The following is a 19,937-nucleotide window of genomic DNA, read 5'->3' as shown; positions in this document are numbered from 1 at the left end:
GAAGATTGTTTTTAAAAAGTTATACGGTTTAGTAGTTCAGAAAGTGTGCCCGCAATAATTCCGTGACTATAATTAGAAAATAATGGGCCTTAAGCATCAGGAAGTCACTGAATTGACAGATTTGCATAAACTCAGTAATTATATCACATTGCTTTTAGATTCAAACAGCAACACTCACACGGTCCCCCTTGATTCCTTGTTCAATGTTCATTGGAGGACTGATGTATACAGTCTATTGCCCTTTTTACAGTAGGCAGATATGGTTAAATTTTGCACTAAAAATATTAGCATATGGTCATGCTCTAACATTGACATATATGCTTTTTTTTAAAAAAAAATTGAAGTATAATTGATGAATTTCCCCCAATTTCATCGCGTTATCTTCTGAACCCGCCAAACCAGCAACAGCGCAGCAGAAGAAAAACCCCACCCAAAACCGCCGAACCCAATCCCGACTCCTCCCTCCGCCGCCGCCGCCGCCGCCGCGATGCCGAAGGCGGCGGCCTCCCTCGCGTCCCTCCTCCCGCAGCTATGGCACCGCCCCGTCCAGCCCCCTCCCTTCCTCCACCGCGCCCTCTCCTCCTCCTCTCCCCTCCTCCGACGCCACCGCGCCGCCCTCCACTCGCCGGCGGCGCCCCTCTCCGCCGCGGCGGTGTCCACCTCCGCCGCAACCGTCGAAGCCCCAGCGACCGCAGCGTAAGCTGCCCTCTTACCCTCAGACCAAGCTGCTCTTCTCCGAGCGATGAACTGACTGGTGGTGGTATATATGGGTTCTTGCAGGTATCCAGTTTATGGCAGGCTCTTGCCTTGCCCTCTGCAAGATGACCCTCCAAGGATCGAGCACCTCGTCGCGCGGGAAGACGAGGTCGCCGTCGATTTCATCTCCAGGTCACTCACCCTCCCTCCACTGTAAGCAAGCACCCCTATGCTCTCTTTTGTTTATTGCATCGTTCATGTGAAATTAGTAGTGGTATAAGAGTAAATGAGTAACATTGTGGGTGTGAAGGTGCGTTGCAGATCTCATCAAGTTTGGGGCTGTTTACTATGCGCTTGTCGCGCCGCAGCCGCCTCCTCATGCGGCTCCGGAGCATGTTAGGATTTTTAGAGAGGTGACCGAGCCTTCGGTCCTGTGCCGTAGGAAATCCATTAAAGGGAAGACGGTGAGGGAGGCGCAGAAGACATTTAGGGTGACAGACCCCAACCAGCGCCTCGAGGCCGGCACGTATCTGCGGGTTCATGTGCATCCCAAACGTTTTCCTAGGTAAAGATTTGAACTTTGTAATGTAGAAACCTTCTATATATTGTGATGGTCTATGTTTGAGCTTTGTTTTTAACTTCCCACCGTGAAATCTTTCCGGCGGTCAGTCAGTTATCAAATCATCTCAGATGCTTATGTGTCTGTGTTTTATCTGATACTGTCAGGTGTTATGAAATTGACTGGAAATCCAGGGTAATAGCAGTAACTGATAACTATGTCGTACTTGACAAACCAGCTGCAACATCAGTATGTTTCTCTTCTCTTTCCCTTTTCTAGTTGGCATCTACAACAACCTCATAGATTTGGATTTCCAAGGCCACATATATGAGAATATTGGATATGTTTTTTGCAAGTAATTATCTGGTTTATTAGTTTCACTTAGTCTGTGTTGCAAGAATGTTGGATATGACTTTCAGATTGTCGTCGAGTAGGTTACCCATTTGGATTTTACTTATTATTGGTTCACACATTTAATGTGCAAATATGCCACTAATGTAAGATAAAACATGAACACAAATACCAAGAGTGTTACTTAAGAGATTATCATTGGAAGTTCTTGGAGTTGATGATTTAAGAAACAGCCCAATTGATGCATCTAGGCTTATGATTAAACTTTTTTGAGGCTCACGTATTTTTTTTTCATGATTTTTTTACATGTAGGTGGGAGGAGCAACTGATAACATTGAGGAATCCTGTGTGGTTTTTACTTCACGCGCACTAGGATTAGAAACACCTTTAATGACAACTCATCAAATTGATAACTGTTCTGAAGGCTGGTTTGTCTCTTACCATTTTACTTCTACAAACTAGGTATACATAAGTGTACAATGTAATTAAGTAATGTCATGATTGTTTGCAGTGTGGTATTATCTAAAACTAAGGAGTTTTGCTCAGTTTTCCATGGAATGATAAGGGTAAGCTACTTTATCGATTACTATGATATATAACATGGTATTGAGCCTCTAGTAATGTTGTTAAACTTTTAATTTTGTGACAGGAAAAACAGGTCAATAAACGTTACCTTGCACTTACTACAGCACCTGTGTCTACAGGAATAATCACACATTACATGCGTCCTATTAATCGTGCTCCTAGATTAGTTTCAGAAGGTAATCCTTGAATTGCAGTTTATTATTGCTTCTAAAAGTTTTGGCGACAGTTCATTTGTGGCTAGGTGCTAAAACATTGTTGGCTCTTAGTGTGCAAGGTCAAAAACATTGTTGGCTCTTAGTACTTTAACAGCTCCTAGATTAGTTTCTACTATGCATATGTTTTGGTTACAATTTACACACATATTAGAGTTTGGGTGAGATTCTTGTTACTTTTATTTAAATATATATGCAGTCACACAGCATTGTAAATTGTAACCGTTCATCAAAGGTATTGAATTAACTGTTTACGCATTTTATACTCACCTATTTTACGTTGTGTCATTTGTCATTTGGCTTGTGCCATTACTTACTGGATTTTAAACAATGGTAAAGATAACTTGATATGATTAGATTTAGAACTAGGATCCTACATACTACGTACACGTGGGCCTGACTGGTACCACTAAGAATTCTGAATTAGTCCGTGGTCGGCTCGTTGTATTCTGACCTCGGATGTTTTACCATGCATGCATATATCATAAATTTCCTGTCTCTGTTAGTAGATTAATATTCTTGTCACACTTAACCAGATCATATTAAAGGATGGCATGTTTGTCAAATGGAGATATTGGACTGTAAGAAGGTCCCATGGCCAAGCTCTCTGATCAGAAAAGTCCATAAAGTAGACAACTGTGGTTGGCCCCAACAGGAGGCTGCCTATGAATGTAAAATCAATCTCTTGACAGGAAAAACTCATCAGGTATCATACTATTGTATTTTTTGAGATGTCAGTCTTAAATGCTAATTATCTTTTTGTGGAGAAGGCTTTTTTTGGGGGGCTCAGAGAAAAGATCCATGACTAACAAACTCTCACTTAGAATAGGAAACTCTGATTTAAAGTTTGCTTTATTCTAGTTCAATTTGATCATAAACATGGACCATGTGGGTCAGTGGGCTGTAGTTTCCTGGGTTAGGTAGGCTAGCACACACACATTTCTGATGCTTCTTTTGATAGTTTATACTCCAAAGTCCAAACTAGTATTTGAAGCTCCACCATTGATGTACTGAAAAAAGGAAAATGAGGGGGCAACAACACCATTACATAAGCTAAACCTGCAACTATTTCCTTGGGTTGAATCATAGCCCAGCGCTAATTATGTTGTTGCATTGAATGAGTTGTCAATATGTTTTTGTTTCGTTGAGTGGTATGGTCATTGCCAACATTGTGTTTATATAGAGTAACGGGTAGATGATATGGTATGCAGATACGAGCACAACTTGCTGCTATAGGCACTCCAATTGTAGGGGATTCTGCCTATATGACGGCAGCAATGGCAGCAATAGTTAATCCAAGCATAAATCCATTTGGTCGATGGGGACAGAACTATGATAGTGAAGATGAAAAGGCAGCTGCTGTTGAAGCTTGGATTTCTTGTCATGGCAAAGAACCAAAATCAGTAATTGGCCTACAAGCATCTGAGATCTCATGGGATTATGAAGGTGAACACCATTCTTATAAGGCAGGAGTTCCATGGTGGCGGCAAGATGCAGTTGAATCTGACTTGATCTGAAGAAGAACAGGAGTATATGAGAATTTTAGCCCTGAACCTCAGCCTGGGGTGGCTCATTTTGTGTGTTCTGGCAGAGGTCGGATCTCCAAGGTTATTTGGCCGCCAAAGAGAAACATAAAAAAAAAAAGCCAAATATGAAAACCACAGAATGCGTGGTGCCACCGATGAAAAGCTTACACGCCAAAAATCTTCCCACATCCTTCCAAAATATCTTGCTACAGATTATTCTACATCTCAGATGAAACTTACTGACAGAGTTGAGTTGTACACTTCTAGCTGTTATATCTGGGGTGGAGTAGCTCATTTGCATTGCCACACATGCAACATTTTACTTCTAGAGTGTAATTTTGTCAGAGTTTTGCCCAAGGTGCTGTACATCTTCGAAATTTACATCTTTTGTCAGTAACTTGTTCTGGTATTTTGTACTGTCCCGAGATTTGCTTTCCTGCTTCACATGGCACTGTTTATAAATTGAATTGAATTTGAGGTTACACCTTTTGTTCTGAGCTGTGGTACACGGGCCAGGCCCAAGCTGAATGTCGGCCCAGACTTGAAAGCTATCCTGGTGTTTTTGTGGGCCTGTGCTGAACAGCGGATGGGTTCGCGAATGCTGGCGGCTTCTGCTGCCACTTGTGACGAGTTGCGATTCGTGCAGGGGGCAATGACGTGATTGCTATAGGCCAACGACACGAGTTATGACGTATCTGACCAGACAAATCTAGGCTCCCCTGGGGCCAGTATTGGTTGAGGTAAGGTTTGTACTGAACAGTTAGGCGAGGAGATAAAGTGAAGATGAAAAGACGCCACAAATCCATCCCTAAAAGGGAGATGATTACTATACTTCCGTTTGTTTTGTTTGATCCGAATATGATACAGCCATACAGGCATGGTGGGGGAACAGGGATGAAACTAGAACGAAATAGAGGGTGGTACCACTAATTTACTCTATTTTAGATCGAGTTTAAACTCATGCGGGTGCCTAAGTTTATACTGAGGGGGTGTATACATGGTGAAAATAGATGAGGTATAGCTAAAAAATTTTCTTAACCGGTTCCTGGGCACCCCCTTAATATATTAGAGCTCCGCCCCTGGAGAGAAAGAACAATGAATTACATTCAACGTAGACATGTAAACCTTAAATATCAATAAGCAATTATTCACACCAAAGTTATCACATAATTTCGATAATCCTTTCTACATTTTCATACACTTTTCGTCAAAATTTAATGATTACTACTAGTAACTATATCGACCCTATTTATTTATGATTATAAGTTGCCTCGAATTTAAAATTCTAGGTTGGAGAATTTCTTTTTTATGTGAAGTCCACCGTTAAATTTGAAGCGGAGGAAGTGTCTATTTATGAATTAAATCAAATATACAATATATAAACCTATAAATAAAAAATCGGCTTAAAAGCTTAGACCAATAAAGTTAAGCACAAACAAAAAGGGCCATAGGCTCGCCCACACAAAACACCATATGAATGGACAACGAAAAGCATGCAGCTACAATAGCCTAACCCAGTGAAAAACGAACTACCACAAGAACCATAAAGCCAAGCCAACCCTCTCCGGGAAGAAAGCCAAACCCAAAGCGTAAATAGAGCGTAGATACAGCACTACACACCGACACACGGACCCCACCCCCATCCCGGGCCCCACTTGACATCCACCGACCCCCACCCCCGTGGCGCCTCCTCACGCGAAGAAAAAAAAAATTAGGGGTTGTCCAGAGACGAGGCGAGCCTCCCGAATACCGCAAGGCCTAGCAATACCCGCATACAAAAACGCGACCAAAAAGGAGAAGAAAAAAACTTATCTCTGCCCCCCTAATCTCCCCTTACCCTTCTCTCTCTCTCTCTCTCTCATAGATAACCATCCCCCTCCCCGCCGCCGCCGCCGCCGCCGCGGGAGGCATCGCGTCGCCGTCCACCGGGTCCCCTCTCCCCCGCCTGTCTCCGGCGATCGCCGCTTTCCTCCGCCACCCCCGATCCGAATTTTCGAAAAAAAACCCCCGCGGAAATACGGAGAAAAATCGCGGAAATTCGTTTTTTAGAGTGAATCGCACCTCCTCCCCACCCCTGAGCCCGCCTCCACCCCCCGCCCTCGTGCTCGTCGGCGACGGCGATCGCATCGGGGAATAGTCATCGCCCCCCTTGACGGGCAATCCCCCCCCGTGCCTTCTCTTCGCGGTCCAAACCTGAGGGAGACAGAGGTGGGGGGAGCGAGCGAGCGGCGTCATCCTTCCTCCTCGCCGGCGGCCGCAAGAGGTGCGTCTCCTCGCCGCCTCGCGGGTTTGTTTCTTCGCGGGAATTTGTGGGTGAGGGGCGTGGTTGCTGGGTCTAGGGAGTTGGGGGAAGCCTCCGCCGCGCCGATTTGGACCGCCGCGCGCCCGATCCGCGCCCCGGGAGGCTCGATCTGGCCGCCGCGCGCGCTGATCTGCGCGGCGTCGCGCGAATCGGTCGGGATTTAGGGTTTCGGAATCCAATTCGAATTCCTCGCGCCCGAGGCTGCGCGGCGCCATGGTTGCCCTCCTCCTCCCACTCGTCGATTTTGAATAGAGTTGGGGTAGAGTTATTTCTTCCCTTGGGAGAGTTCAATCCATGTAGCACCGAAATGATCAAGCCATAACAAAAAGCATGACAAAACAATAGGATTAGACTTTGATCGCCCCATTTGAGGCGCTAAATGTTGTCCTAAGAGCTACTCGAGTGGGCTTCTAAACTAGCTTCGTTTGATGAACTGCAGGGAGTGATAGACTGCTGAGGCCGTGAGAGTTTTTCATGTGTCGTCATGGCATTCTTCAGCAACTCTGGAAGCAGGGCTGATTCAGGAGGGTACAACCTGAATGAGAAGGCTGAGGATGAAGCTGCCTATGAGTCAGTTGGGGACAGGGATGTCGACTTGAACTCTAGGCAATGGAACTTAAATGAGAAGGCTGAGGATGCCTATCATAGTGATGAGGAGCAATATGATGGTGGCCGGTCAGGTCCGAACTCCTCGGAGAATAAATCTGTGCAGAATGCCCGGAAAATAAATGGGCCTTCTGGCCCATGGGGTACAAACTTTTTGAAGGATTGTGGACCCACACAGACGGCTAAGGAAGAGCAATTGACCAGTGACAGGGGAATGGAATATGGGTCGGCGGCTAGTTCACATGACGACATGGATGCTAGTGGAGAGGATGATGAGCTGAACCGAGGGCATGGGGAGGTGCCTGCTGAGGAAATGCTCTCTGATGACTACTATGAGCAGGATGGAGAGGAGCAGAGTGATTCATTGCTTCGTGGTGGGATGCGCCGCCCAAGCTGTTCTACTTCTGGGGCTGCAGCAGAATCTGTCTCCTCTAGACAAAAGAAGAAGCCGACAAAATACAATGCTTATGAGGATGAAGATGATGACAAGTACAATGATGAGAATGATGATGAAGACGATGATGACGCAGACGGTATACTTATATCTGGAAACTTGAGTTAGCAAAGCAGATCAGTTACTGTTTTAACCCGCTGCTTTCTTGGCAGCTGCAAAGAATACAGCTCATCATTGATCAACAACTTTCTTTCTTCCCTATTTTGCAGAAGATGATCCAGACGATGTGGATTTTGAGCCAGAAAGTGATACTGAAAAGGCTGCCGATAAGGTTATTTATTGACTCAAGTTCATGCCACCCCATGCCATAATATTGTCCTACGTATTAAGTTACATCGTCATCTTATTATTTAAGCTAGGTGGTTTAGTAGTAATTCTAGTTATAAAAGATTCTGGTTGGTATCTTCTTTCTTGAAATAAAGATAGAAAACTGCCTTAGTCATTGAAAAGAATCCACTCTAATTGAACTCTATGTTGCTTAATACTGAATGTTTCTTAAAAGAATAACACGCTAAATATCACTAACTGCCCCTTGAAGCATCTGAAAAGCAATCAATGAGAAATCTGTAGATAGGATGAGACACACAGAAACAAGCAAGGAGTGAGGCTCGAAGCTTGGAAGATTGATGAACCTGTGTTCTTGGTGTCTTGAAGAAGGTCATTTAATGCATTAAATAGTTCCCCTGTGAACTACCTCTGTCAACTACTGTAATGCAGCTATAAACTCTTAATCCGTGAGCTGTAGAATTTTGTTTATTTTCTTAATTGAACGATTTGATTGCATTCGCATGTATACTGCATTTTATTGGGTGATATTATGGAGAACTGCACACTATTAGCACCTGCATTGCTTATTTTATAAATTACGCCAGACATCTAATAACAAGTGATATGCATTCTTTTGCTCCTTTTCTAATCTATAAGTTTCAATCAGTTTATTATCATAACTTTTATTGAGTTATTTTCTTCTGAAATGCTGATGATATTGAGTTATTTTGTTATTGAATTTTAGGTATTTCAGCACTCTTGATCATCAAATATTAATTAAGTTCACTTTCTTTTGTAACATTAAAATTTTAGGATAAGTTTGTGGATAGTGAGAACTCCGACGAAGAAGAAGATGATGAGCTTGAGCTCTCAGATGATGATGAAGATGATTTTGTTGAGAATAAGAGGCAATGTAAGCGACTTAAGGTTGGTGGAACTAAAACCTCCAAGGGAAGAAAGCTTCCTGTACAGGTTCAACGCAAACGAGGGGTGTCTTTTACAGATGAAGATTCTTCAGGAAAAGACTCTGATGCTCCCAGTGATACTGATATCAGTCACCCAGCAAAAAAACCCGACAAGTTGCATCAGAAAACTGTAGGCCGCAAGGATGTTTTCTCAAATGTTGATTCTCATGAGGTTCGAACTTCTGGAAGGAGGAGGACAGCTAGAAATATTTCATATGCTGAAAGTGAAGAAAGTGATGATAGTGAGGAAAAGTTAGCTAAGCAACAAAAGGTGAGATTTTGTTGTGGTTATCTGCGCAAGAAGCATTTGAATTGCTTAGGAACCAAAACAGATAACTGACATACCATTTTAGATGATTCGATGTTATTGTTTGCTATGCTCTGGAAACTCCTTTCTATTCTTGCTTGGTTGCAGCACAGCAATATGATTTTCTGTTTTATTCTTTTTTGTTATGGCCATCATGCTTTTACTATAAAGTCACTTGGCTTCTAACTGTGTCCATAACATTGATTCTATGTGATGTGCATGTCCTCGTACAGTTTCCTTTTATTTAACCACAGTACTTTGACACATGTTCATATATAGGTCTTGAAGGAGGACCCAGAAGAGGAAGAAGGGGAAACAATTGAAAGAATCCTTTGGCATCAACCTAAGGGTGTTGCTGAAGAGGCACTGAGGAATGGCCAATCAACTCAACCTACTGTGATTAGCTTCACATCAGATGTGGATCAATCATGGGATGATGTAGAATTCTATATAAAATGGAAGGGCCAATCATTCTTACATTGCCAGTGGAAGACATTATCTGAGCTCCAAAACGTAAGGATCCTCCTGGATATTTGTATCTCCTTACAAATATTCACTGTTTTTTGATGTACATTTTATCTCTTTATCATGATTCTCTTAAGATATGATTTTTACATTACCTTTTAAATGGCAGGTTAGTGGATTTAAAAAGGTTCTAAATTACATGAAAAGAGTTACTGACGAGCTGAGGTACAAGCGATCGTTATCACGTGAGGAGGTAAATAAAACAATCAATTTTGTATTATCAATGGTGTAACTCCACAGATGGTACTACATATCTATTCCAGTAAATAAATGCACTATAACCTGAATGTAAAGGGTGCAAAACTTTATGCTAAAAAATGAATTACTTCTATTTATTTTTTCATAGGGACTTCATAGGGTGTTAACTTGCAACTACCTGATCATGGCACATTAATCATGTTATGGAATTTGGGGCAAGTTGGTTTGATATTTTTATGTCCATGCTTGCCAATGCTTGGCTTAGCAAAATTTTGGTACTCTTAACAGAATTTTGCCAATGACAGAATTTCCTTTGGGGCATTTAAGTTCATATGTGGAGGCCAAAAATGGTCCACCAATCTGGTGTCTCCAAACATGGCTTTTATTTATTGCTCTATTTTGAGTAAATTATAGATTTAAAATTATTGGTGATAAATTATTTTGGTATGAATGGAATTGCACGCAGTAATGTAGCAACCGCCCAAGCATAATGCTGGTTTGAGTTTTTTTTTTCTCACATCAGGTTGAGGTGCATGATGTGGGCAAGGAAATGGAGCTGGATCTTATTAAACAGTACAGCCAGGTTTTGTACTAACTCTAACGAAACACTCTTGATAAGCAATTTTTAGTGTGGCATTTGTATCCTGTCTAAGTATACAATCTTCAGGTTGAACGCATATTTGCTGATAGGGTTAGCAAAGTTGATGGCGATGACCTGGTGCCAGAATATTTAGTCAAATGGCAAGGACTTCCTTATGCAGAATCAACCTGGTAATATTCCTGACATGGCTCTGTGCTTTCAGTTTTCAGGGCGATGATAATGTTTTGCACATGGATATTATTTTACAATAAATACTATTAGTCTAGATGGACTTTTTGGTTGGTCACCGTAGCCATTTGTGATGTACAAAGATGTTGCTGCTGCTTACTTGATGTTCAATATTTTTGTTTATCATTGTTTGCTTTCTTGCAGGGAAAAAGATACAGATATTGAATTTGCTCAGGATGCTATTGATGAGTACAAGGTAAGAACTTGCGTATTTTATCAATATGATATTATGTAACTTTATTGTGAGAATATGTGCATAAGATTGTATAATATTTTGGGTTGCACTTTAATTATATTAATTATAGGCCCGTGAAGCTGCAACATCTATACTCGGGAAAACAGTTGATTTCCAAAGGAAAAAAAGCAAAGGTAAGTTCCCCGCACAATATTTTTTGTTTGTTTGCTTTATTACTTTTGGTATTTTATTTGGCCTTTTTGTGGACAAGTTTCTTTTCTGGATGGTCTGGACACCAAGTGATCACCTATTCATTTGCCACTCGTCACTATCATGTGCGGTCCTGGCCCTAGACGTTGTAGACACATGAGTGGCAAATTATCGATTACCACTATTGTTTTAAATGGCCTGTTCCTCAAATTTGTTGCACTTCTATTTAGGGTCACTGTTTTACATGTGAATATTGTCAGGCATTGGAAAATCCATGCATGGTATAATTTGAGATCTTTGTCTAGCAACAAAGGATCATTACTCTTCAGTTAAATCTTATACTAAGTTTACATTATTCAGCTAGTTTGCGGAGGCTTGACGACCAACCAGAATGGCTAAAAGGAGGCAAACTACGTGATTACCAGCTTGAAGGCCTAAACTTCCTTGTTAATGGGTATGTAAGATCTGTTTATATGAAAATGAGAGCACATGTGTTGCCACTTTGTAAGCTCATTGATTTATTTGTAAAACAGGTGGAGAAATGACACTAATGTTATTCTTGCTGATGAGATGGGTCTGGGAAAAACTATTCAATCTGTCTCCATGCTGGGTTTCCTTCATGTAATCTTCTCCTACACAGTTCTGCTCTTCTCTATTATCGTGACAGTAGTAGAATTCATCTATTGATCACTAACACTCTGTGTGGTTATTACAGAATGCTCAAGAAATTAATGGTCCGTTTCTTGTGGTTGTTCCACTGTCAACATTGTCAAACTGGGCGAAAGAATTTCGGAAATGGCTACCTGACATGAATGTTGTGGTTTATGTGGGAAATCGTGCTAGCAGAGAGGTAAATGTTGTGAATTTCTTCCGTTGCTTGTTTTGCTTTCTGTGCAGCTCTTGTACATCACAGACATCATTTTCTGGTTTGCAAATTGAAATAATATTAACTTGATATTAGTAATTTAGGTTGTTGCTGAAGCTGAAAGTATCCTATAAAGGTCTTGTAGGAAATAAAAAACTAACCGTGTGGCATTTAGAAACCAAGAACTTCTTGACTTTTTAATCTTTTATAATACGTATGTTATGACTGGAACTAGCTTTTACAGAACAGGAATATTGCATTCGACCATCATTGGCCTCTGAATGGTGCAATTTTACCTCTTTTGGTTTAATTGCATTCGACTGAAATGAAATATTTTGGTTATCATGGATCTTGAGCGGATTTAAAGACATATACTTTATTCATATGTGCAATTCGTCACGTTTAGGTTATATGTATACATATGTCGTATCTAGTTTCTGGGATATGGAAATGTTTGTTATTCTTGTGCGCCTACTTGTGGTCTTCAAATGATAAGGATGTGCTTTTTTCTGAGTGCCAAAAGAGTCAACATTCATAATTGATGGTTCTACATTTTCAACAAAGTTATCTTCTCCAATTTATACCCGTGATAGTTTCAATCTTTTTGTGGCAGATCTGCCAGCAGCATGAATTTTTTACAAATAAGAAGGGTGGTCGACATGTAAAATTCCATACATTGATAACTACTTATGAGGTCATACTTAAGGACAAAGCTGCCCTTTCCAAGATCAAATGGAACTATCTTATGGTCGATGAAGCTCATCGATTAAAGAATTGTGAAGCATCGCTGTATACGACTCTTTTGGTATGAACAGTATTTCCTGAACTAAAAATAAGAGTGAGTTAACTGCCTGGAAAGATGACTCTAATTTCACTGCCCCCACACAGGAATTCAGCACTAAGAATAAGCTTCTCATCACCGGGACCCCATTGCAAAACAGCGTTGAAGAGCTCTGGTATGCGATTTTATGTAGATTTATGGTTGGAAGTTCATATTCTTATTGTGAATAGGTGACTAGAGACTGCAACATGTTCATAACTGTTGCATTTTGCCTCTATATATATTTTTGTTTTACCTTTATTATTCTTTGTCCCATTTTTGCTGAGTGTATTTTAAAATCTGCAGGGCGTTACTTCATTTCCTTGATCCATCTAAATTCAACAGCAAGGATATATTTGTTGAGAGATACAAAAATTTGAGTTCCTTCAATGAAACTGAGGTAAATATTTTTCTCTTTCAAAATGTACTTTTCTCTTGACCTAGACTATTCTGTCAGCATTGGACATCCATAACTTTGCTTGATTTATTTTTATAGCTTGCAAATCTTCACAAGGAATTGAGGCCTCATATTCTAAGACGAGTTATAAAAGATGTGGAGAAATCTTTACCTCCGAAAATTGAGCGGATTCTTCGTGTTGATATGTCTCCTCTACAGAAGCAGTAAATACTTTGTACTAATGTAAGTTTATGTTCCTTTTATTCATCATTGAGATAAAATCATTTTTCCTAATTAATTATTAGGTATTACAAATGGATTTTGGAGCGGAATTTCCAGAATCTCAACAAAGGAGTTCGTGGGAATCAGGTGTTGATAAATCTTGAGCACTATTTTATTTTAGTAATGATTTCTTCTATTCTTCTGTTCCTACGTAGTCGCTATGACGGTGTACTACTTTTATATATGCAAACCTTTATTGCCTGATTTACTCGATGCATTATTATTTTTTGACAACCACCACTTATCTTTAACTTCACAACTATTTATAATTTGGCTGTTCACAATGCTTGTGTAATGCTGATTGTCCTTCATGGAATATCCTGTATATTGTATTTGAGAAATGAGCAGTGCATATGTAGCAGTTCTTTTTCCAATCGAGGGCTATTTTTCCTGAGCTAATCTGCAGTTCTTCGTGTTTTCAATTTTTTATGATTCCATTTTGTTTTTTCTAGGTGATTCTTCATAATATACACACAAAGAAAATAGCATTAACAAAACACAGATTCTTCTGCAGGCACATTTAAATGTCTGGTTATTTAAATTATTCTAGCTAACTTGATTATTGCATATGCAGGTCTCGCTTTTAAATATCGTTGTTGAGTTGAAAAAGTGCTGCAACCACCCATTTTTATTTGAAAGTGCTGATCATGGTTATGGTGGAGATAGCATTGGTGATCGCAATAAAGTTGAACGCATTGTTATGAGTAGTGGGAAATTAGTGTTATTGGACAAGCTGTTGGTAAGACTGCGGGAGACTAATCATCGTGTGCTTATCTTCTCTCAGGTTTGTATGTTTGGTTTACTTGCCATTTGATGCCCATTGTGTTGCAGTCTATATTAGTCGAACTAATAGTTTCCAATACATTGTCTAAACTTATTTTCTACAATCCATTAGCAATATGTTGCATACGTGCAGAAATTTGCTTCAATTTGAGAAATTAGTATGGTGAGTCAAGTTAACAACGTGGTTAGTTGGTTGCATAGTTGGTTAGTGTTTTGTTCGCAGAATGAAACTTCTCTTCAGGGATGATAGGAAGAGCTGGCTCAGTGTATTTGTTTTGATACTTTGCAGTGTTTTTTCTGTTCTTTTATCTGACAGAACAAGCTTATTCAATTGGTTGCTTTTGTTAGTTGGTAAATGTATTTATATTTTTTACAACACAATTATGGTTTCCCTGCATTTTGAAAGCTATTGTGTTACTAGAGCCACATTTGTATTTTACACCAACATCAATATATCGGACAACGAATATATTATATGTCGCTTGAAAGCATTTGCACCTTAGATAACTTATATAAGTGCTTTCTGAATCAAATTGTTGCAGATGGTTAGGATGTTGGACATCCTTGCTGAGTATCTATCCCTCCGAGGATTCCAGTTTCAGAGGCTTGATGGCAGTACGAGAGCAGATCTTCGTCACCAGGCCATGGAGCATTTTAATGCGCCTGGAAGTGATGACTTCTGTTTTCTTCTGTCTACACGTGCTGGTGGACTTGGTATTAATCTTGCAACAGCAGATACCGTAATCATTTTTGATTCAGACTGGAATCCGCAAAATGATTTACAGGTTCCCCTCTCTCTCTCTCTCTCTCTCTCTCTCTCTCTCTCTCTCATATATGGGTTTTCAATTTTTGTCTTGAAAGAGTTTCTCATGTTTCGGGTTTTTGGAATGTGTGATGTCATGCTAGGCAATGAGTAGGGCACACAGGATTGGGCAACAAGAAACTGTTAACATATATCGTTTCGTGACATGCAAAAGTGTTGAAGAGGATATATTGGAACGTGCAAAGAAAAAAATGGTGATGAGCCTGATTTGTTTCATAAATTGTTTTAATAAATATAAACGAATAACCTCTGACCTGTTCTTTTTCTATATATGTCAGGTTCTTGATCACCTAGTGATTCAGAAGCTAAATGCTGAGGGCAGGCTTGAGAAGAAAGAATCAAAAAAAGGTGGTTCCATGTTTGACAAGGTAAGTTTCTGCACCAGTTATTTAGTTTACTTAGGTATTTGGGTTGATTTGGATGTCATATTGGTTTGGTACAACAATATTACTTAGGTAGTTTTAACAATCTTTTGTATATAAGATAGATTTGTATATTTGAAATCTATCTATTGTATAATTGTATTACAAAAGATTGTTAAAACTACCAGTAACTTATCAACTAAGCGATTGTTAGTGATACAGGCTCTAAGTCTAGTGTGGTATATATATGCTCATGTGACTAGACCAGCCTTCTTTCAAGATACCCAAGCTATAATTCTCTCTACAACACAAGAGCATTTACTGATAATTAAAATTCTGAGAGAAATGCATTAAATAAAATCTGGCTTGTCACCTCACTTGTATTTTCTGTTTTGCTCTTCTGATGTGAGCTATACATTTTGCCAGAATGAACTTTCAGCGATATTGAGATTTGGAGCAGAAGAGTTATTCAAAGAAGATAAGACTGATGAAGAGACCAAGAAGAAGCTTGAAAGCATGGACATTGATGAAATTCTCGAGAGAGCTGAGAAAGTTGAAACAAAGGGTGGTGAAGGGGAGGAAGGAAATGAACTTCTTAGTGCATTCAAGGCATGTTCTGTGCACTACCATATGACCTGTGATTCAGACATCATGCTTAAATTCTATACTTCTGTTCATATTTCTTTTTTTATTTTTTGTGTGGATAGGTTGCCAACTTTTCTAGTGGTGAGGATGATGCCACATTCTGGAGCAGATTAATTCAACCAGATGCTTCAGATATGGTTGAGGTATTTATTTGGACTAATTTTGTGTTAGTGCCCTTTTCACAGTTGAAAACCACTTCCAGCTGTTGTCTGACAGTAACTTAATCATATAGTTCCCTGCCAAAAAAATTCAGAGAGTAAGTATTTATATGTTCTGCAGGAGACTTTAGCACCTCGTGCTGCAAGAAATAAGAAGAGCTATGTTGAAGATCACCAACTTGATAAGAATAGCAACAGGAAAAGGCGAGGAATCGATGCACAAGAAAAGCCAAGGAGGCGTTCTAGCAGAACAATGGACACAGCTGTGTCATTACCACTCATAGATGGTTCAGCACATCAAGTACGAGAATGGTCATTTGGAAATTTGTCAAAGAAAGATGCTACCCGATTTGTTCGAGCGGTAAATCTGCACCCGTTCTCAATATTCTTTTTTCTTTTATGTGGCGATTTTATATTTACAATATCCAGAGTCATGCTATTATGTTTGTTTTTTCTTCCCCTTAATGAAATGAAATGCAGCTCTCCTGCGTTTTCGAGAAAAAAAAACTGTTATGTTATTATCTCTTCTGCTTTGGGTTTGTGAGAGATTGCAAAACTTCTGCTTAGACAAGTTATTGAAAGTTAGCATTACTAAGATTTGCAAGTTATCAAGTAGTAGTAGTGTAAGTTTCTTCTCTTGTGATTTCTGGGAACTTTACGAGACACCCAACTTTTTCCACAAAATGATTAAGTTGTAGATTGAATATTACTTCCCAGCTTCATCTTACTCTGATAAGTAAACATTTTAGGTTAAAAAATTTGGAAACCCAAGCCAAATTGGGTTAATCGTGGATGATGTTGGTGGTGCAATAGCAAAGTCTTCGGTTGATCAACAGCTTGAGCTGTTTACTCTACTCATTGAGGGTTGTCAAGATGCTGTTAAAAATAATATGGATGCCAAGGTATAATCGTTGTACTTTCCCTCTACCTGGATACCTTTGCCTTCTCATCGCCTTTAATCTCAGTTATTTGTACTTTAAATGCAGGGCACAGTGTTGGATTTTTTTGGTGTAGCAGTTAAGGCGCATGAGTTGATAGCCCGTGTGGAAGAGCTACAGTTCCTGGCAAGGCGCATTGCACGTTACAAAGATCCAGTTAGACAATACCGGATCCAGGCACCTTACAAAAAGCCACAGTGGTCAGCAAGCTGTGGTTGGACTGAAAGTAATTGCTGTCAAACCTTTTGCTTTGTTGAAAATGTTACTAAAAAAATATATACTCATATAATTCTTGTATCTGTTTAGCTGATGATGCAAGATTGATGGTTGGAATTCATTGGTATGGCTATGGAAATTGGGAGAAGATACGATTAGATCCAAAACTTAGCTTGACAGCGAAAATTGCACCAGCAACCCTTGGTGAACGAGAGACGTTTTTACCGCGTGCACCGAACTTGGATAATCGTGCTAGTGCTCTTCTACAAAAGGTAATCTGCATGTCGCACCCCCTCCCCCTCCCCCTCCCCCACCCTACTTGCTCTATCTTAAGCTTACACTTACAACTGTACCTAGAGTTTGCTTATTGTGTACTGGAATGACTCATACAGATTACAGCATAAAATGCTTGTTAAGAATTGAATTTCTTTAGACACTCAGCATGAGTGCGGGTTCACAGCTTTTTAGAGTAATTTTCACAAAGACCCATATCATGGCTAACTGTGACAAAAAACCCACAGTTTTTAGATTTCTTTGGACATAACCACAGGAGACCAACTTTTTAACAGAAAACATCAGTTTTTAGTATTTTATACAGAACATCTTACCAAAAGCTCGGCAGCTTTGTGCTACGGTGCTGTGCTATAAACAGCTCAGAGCCTCAGAGGAAGTTTGTTTTCTCACACAACCTAGACGATTTGCTCGGTCAATTGTGCTCATGCAATTTGATTTGTAGCAAGTAGATGTGGACTCTTGTCACTCTATGCAATTACTTCCTTGAAATGATCAAATGCAATTGCTTAACATGACATTGTGTAGAAAAAAATGTCATGTTCCTGAAAATATAAATATACACACCAGTATGCATGCTCCATGCATCAGTATGATTTGTTAATGCAGCCAATGTGATCCGCAAAAGAAAGCTAGTAGCCACTGTAATGCAGAAATTGTCAGGGGCTGGCCATTCCAGTTGGCTGCTCATCTCCTTGTTTGGGGCCGTGCTTTGCAAAAAAACCTGGTGTTTTGTTTTTGTTAAATTGTTTGTCTCCTTGTGGTTCTGTGCAAAAAATAAAAATCTAAACCTGGTCGGGTGGTTATGTTTTTGGTAAGTACATGGAATTTTATGATATTTATTCAATATTTTACTTAATCAGAAGTAGTAGATCCCACATGTGTTCAGCTTTTGATTGACACGTAATTTTACTTATCCAGGAATTTGCCAATCTTCGTGGTAAGAGCTCCAAAGCCAAGGGAGGTCCTCGTCAAGCAATTGATAATGAAAGCAATGGTGGAGCTCGTTCATTAAGAGGCCGGCAAAAAGACACAAAAATAAAAGAAGATAATAATTCAATTAAAGATGACTTTAAGAAACGCAAGGTGGTGGAACCTGAAGCAAGGGAAGAAGGTGAAATTTCAGAATCTGAAGCAGAGACTAAATATCGTCAGGACAAGGAAGAAAAGTGGCTGGAATGGTGTTCTGAAGTTTTGGATGACGAGCAGGAGATATTAAAGCGGCTGGATAGGCTTCAGAATACTAGTGTAAATCTGCCAAAGGAAAAGGTTTCTGCTCTATCTGTGAAGTGTTTACTCTTAAGATGTTAATTCTTCCCTAACCTTATCTTTGACATACTATATTCAGGTTCTTTCAAGAATTCGGAAATACCTCCAGATAATTGGTAATAAAATTGGAGAGATCGTTGATCAACATAGTGAATCATATAAGCAATCACGTAAGTGCCTTATAGCTTCTACCTTGTTTATAACCTGATGTATGTAAAATCGAAGCAGCTGTCTTCTGCAATTACATTCTCAGGGTTACTCTGATTAACGTTGGGTACAAAACCTTCGTGTATATCTTGATCTTTAAAAGATATTGTGTAAATAATTGTGGTGTTTGCAGGTATGGCAATGAGGTTGTGGAACTATGTGGCAAACTTTTCAAGTATGTCCGGGGAGCAATTGCACGACCTCTATTTAAAACTTAGTCAGGACCAAATGGAAGCTGGAGTAGGTCCGTCACATGGTGGGAATTTTGCATCAGTCCCTCCCAACAGGGGGCCTAAATCAAATCAGCTCCATCCTTCCAGAAACCAAAGGTCAACAAGGTCTGTCCAGTACGTCTCTGAGTCTTTCAACAATGGTGAAAACACTGGGAATTCTGAAGCCTGGAAGCGACGGAGAAGATCTGAGCCTGATAATCAATTTGATAACCAACCTTTGTATCAGGCTCCTCCAATCATGACAAATGGAAACAGGTTACAGGAATCTAGCAGTTCTGCTGGTATTCTTGGTTGGGCTCCGGTTGAAATGAGACGATACGGCAATGAAAGACCAAAAAGAGGTGTTCATCCCAGTCGTTTTCCACCCGGGCATGGGCCTTTGCTGTAGTTGTTCAAGTGAACAATGTTGTCACTTAAAGCAGCATCTCTCCAAGGAAATATCAGCTTCTAGCATGCCGCACATGTAAAAATGGGGGAAGACCGTTCAATTGAAATTCTTTTTGAAGAAAAAAAAATAATGAAGTGCTGGAACCTGATGTGGACCACAGTTTTGAATCCGAGTCTAAAAGAAATGCCAGGGGTTGCTGAGGAGATGCTGGCACCTTTAGCAGATGTACACACACAAGATTCTTCTGACATTGAAAAAAAAAACTTGAGGCAAGAGGAAGAGTCTAGAAAATTTTGTCGGTCAGTTTTGTGATCTAATAGAAGAATATTTCAGTTGGGATGTTTTAAGAAAGTTCATCTCAGCAATGATCTATATAGTTCAACATCAATACATGTATGATCTTTTTAAGTTGCAATATAATGAATTATGGTTTAGTTGCCCATTTTTACTACCCGCCTCTCTCATCTGTGCAACATATATTGTCTTGATGTAA

General features: G+C 39.9%; 2 protein-coding genes across 2 annotated transcripts; both read left to right on the top strand.

Moving 5' to 3' along the window:
* The first annotated feature begins 305 nt into the window (after nt 1–305).
* LOC127780466 (RNA pseudouridine synthase 6, chloroplastic) lies at nt 306–3,948 on the top strand. The gene is made up of 9 exons (XM_052307381.1): nt 306–696; nt 781–909; nt 1,007–1,261; nt 1,423–1,504; nt 1,919–2,034; nt 2,118–2,172; nt 2,256–2,367; nt 2,940–3,109; nt 3,615–3,948. Exons 1-9 carry the CDS (start codon nt 488–490, stop codon nt 3,918–3,920), a joined length of 1,434 nt encoding a protein of 477 aa, XP_052163341.1. The 5' UTR covers nt 306–487; the 3' UTR covers nt 3,921–3,948.
* Nucleotides 3,949–5,734: 1,786 nt separating this feature from the next.
* Nucleotides 5,735–19,892, top strand: LOC127779728 (protein CHROMATIN REMODELING 5). Its single transcript, XM_052306620.1, has 31 exons — nt 5,735–6,192; nt 6,671–7,370; nt 7,501–7,562; nt 8,372–8,794; nt 9,110–9,343; nt 9,465–9,548; nt 10,077–10,136; nt 10,221–10,324; nt 10,527–10,578; nt 10,688–10,751; nt 11,128–11,221; nt 11,301–11,388; nt 11,483–11,617; nt 12,246–12,437; nt 12,521–12,588; nt 12,759–12,852; nt 12,949–13,073; nt 13,155–13,218; nt 13,706–13,915; nt 14,457–14,699; nt 14,821–14,931; nt 15,016–15,105; nt 15,526–15,708; nt 15,807–15,887; nt 16,024–16,263; nt 16,652–16,804; nt 16,889–17,066; nt 17,147–17,328; nt 18,269–18,616; nt 18,696–18,786; nt 18,957–19,892. The coding sequence occupies exons 2-31, from the start codon at nt 6,716–6,718 to the stop codon at nt 19,442–19,444; spliced, it is 5,196 nt and encodes a 1,731-aa protein (XP_052162580.1). The 5' UTR covers nt 5,735–6,192; nt 6,671–6,715; the 3' UTR covers nt 19,445–19,892.
* The last annotated feature ends 45 nt before the right edge of the window (nt 19,893–19,937 follow it).

The sequence above is a fragment of the Oryza glaberrima genome, chromosome 7 (assembly GCF_000147395.1).
Source record: "Oryza glaberrima chromosome 7, OglaRS2, whole genome shotgun sequence".
Classification (NCBI taxonomy): Eukaryota; Viridiplantae; Streptophyta; class Magnoliopsida; order Poales; family Poaceae; genus Oryza; species Oryza glaberrima.
This window is presented reverse-complemented; position numbering and strand designations above follow the sequence as displayed.

Excerpts from the sequence above, each read along its gene's own strand:
- LOC127780466 (XM_052307381.1), top strand. The coding sequence starts at position 488 with ATGCCGAAGGCGGCGGCCTCCCTCGCGTCCCTCCTCCCGCAGCTATGG. Across the intron at positions 2,173-2,255 it reads TTTTCCATGGAATGATAAGG|GAAAAACAGGTCAATAAACG; the intron begins GTAAGCTACTTT and ends ATTTTGTGACAG. Across the intron at positions 3,110-3,614 it reads TGACAGGAAAAACTCATCAG|ATACGAGCACAACTTGCTGC; the intron begins GTATCATACTAT and ends TATGGTATGCAG.
- LOC127779728 (XM_052306620.1), top strand. The coding sequence starts at position 6,716 with ATGGCATTCTTCAGCAACTCTGGAAGCAGGGCTGATTCAGGAGGGTAC. Across the intron at positions 9,549-10,076 it reads GATCGTTATCACGTGAGGAG|GTTGAGGTGCATGATGTGGG; the intron begins GTAAATAAAACA and ends TTCTCACATCAG. Across the intron at positions 16,264-16,651 it reads CTACCCGATTTGTTCGAGCG|GTTAAAAAATTTGGAAACCC; the intron begins GTAAATCTGCAC and ends TAAACATTTTAG.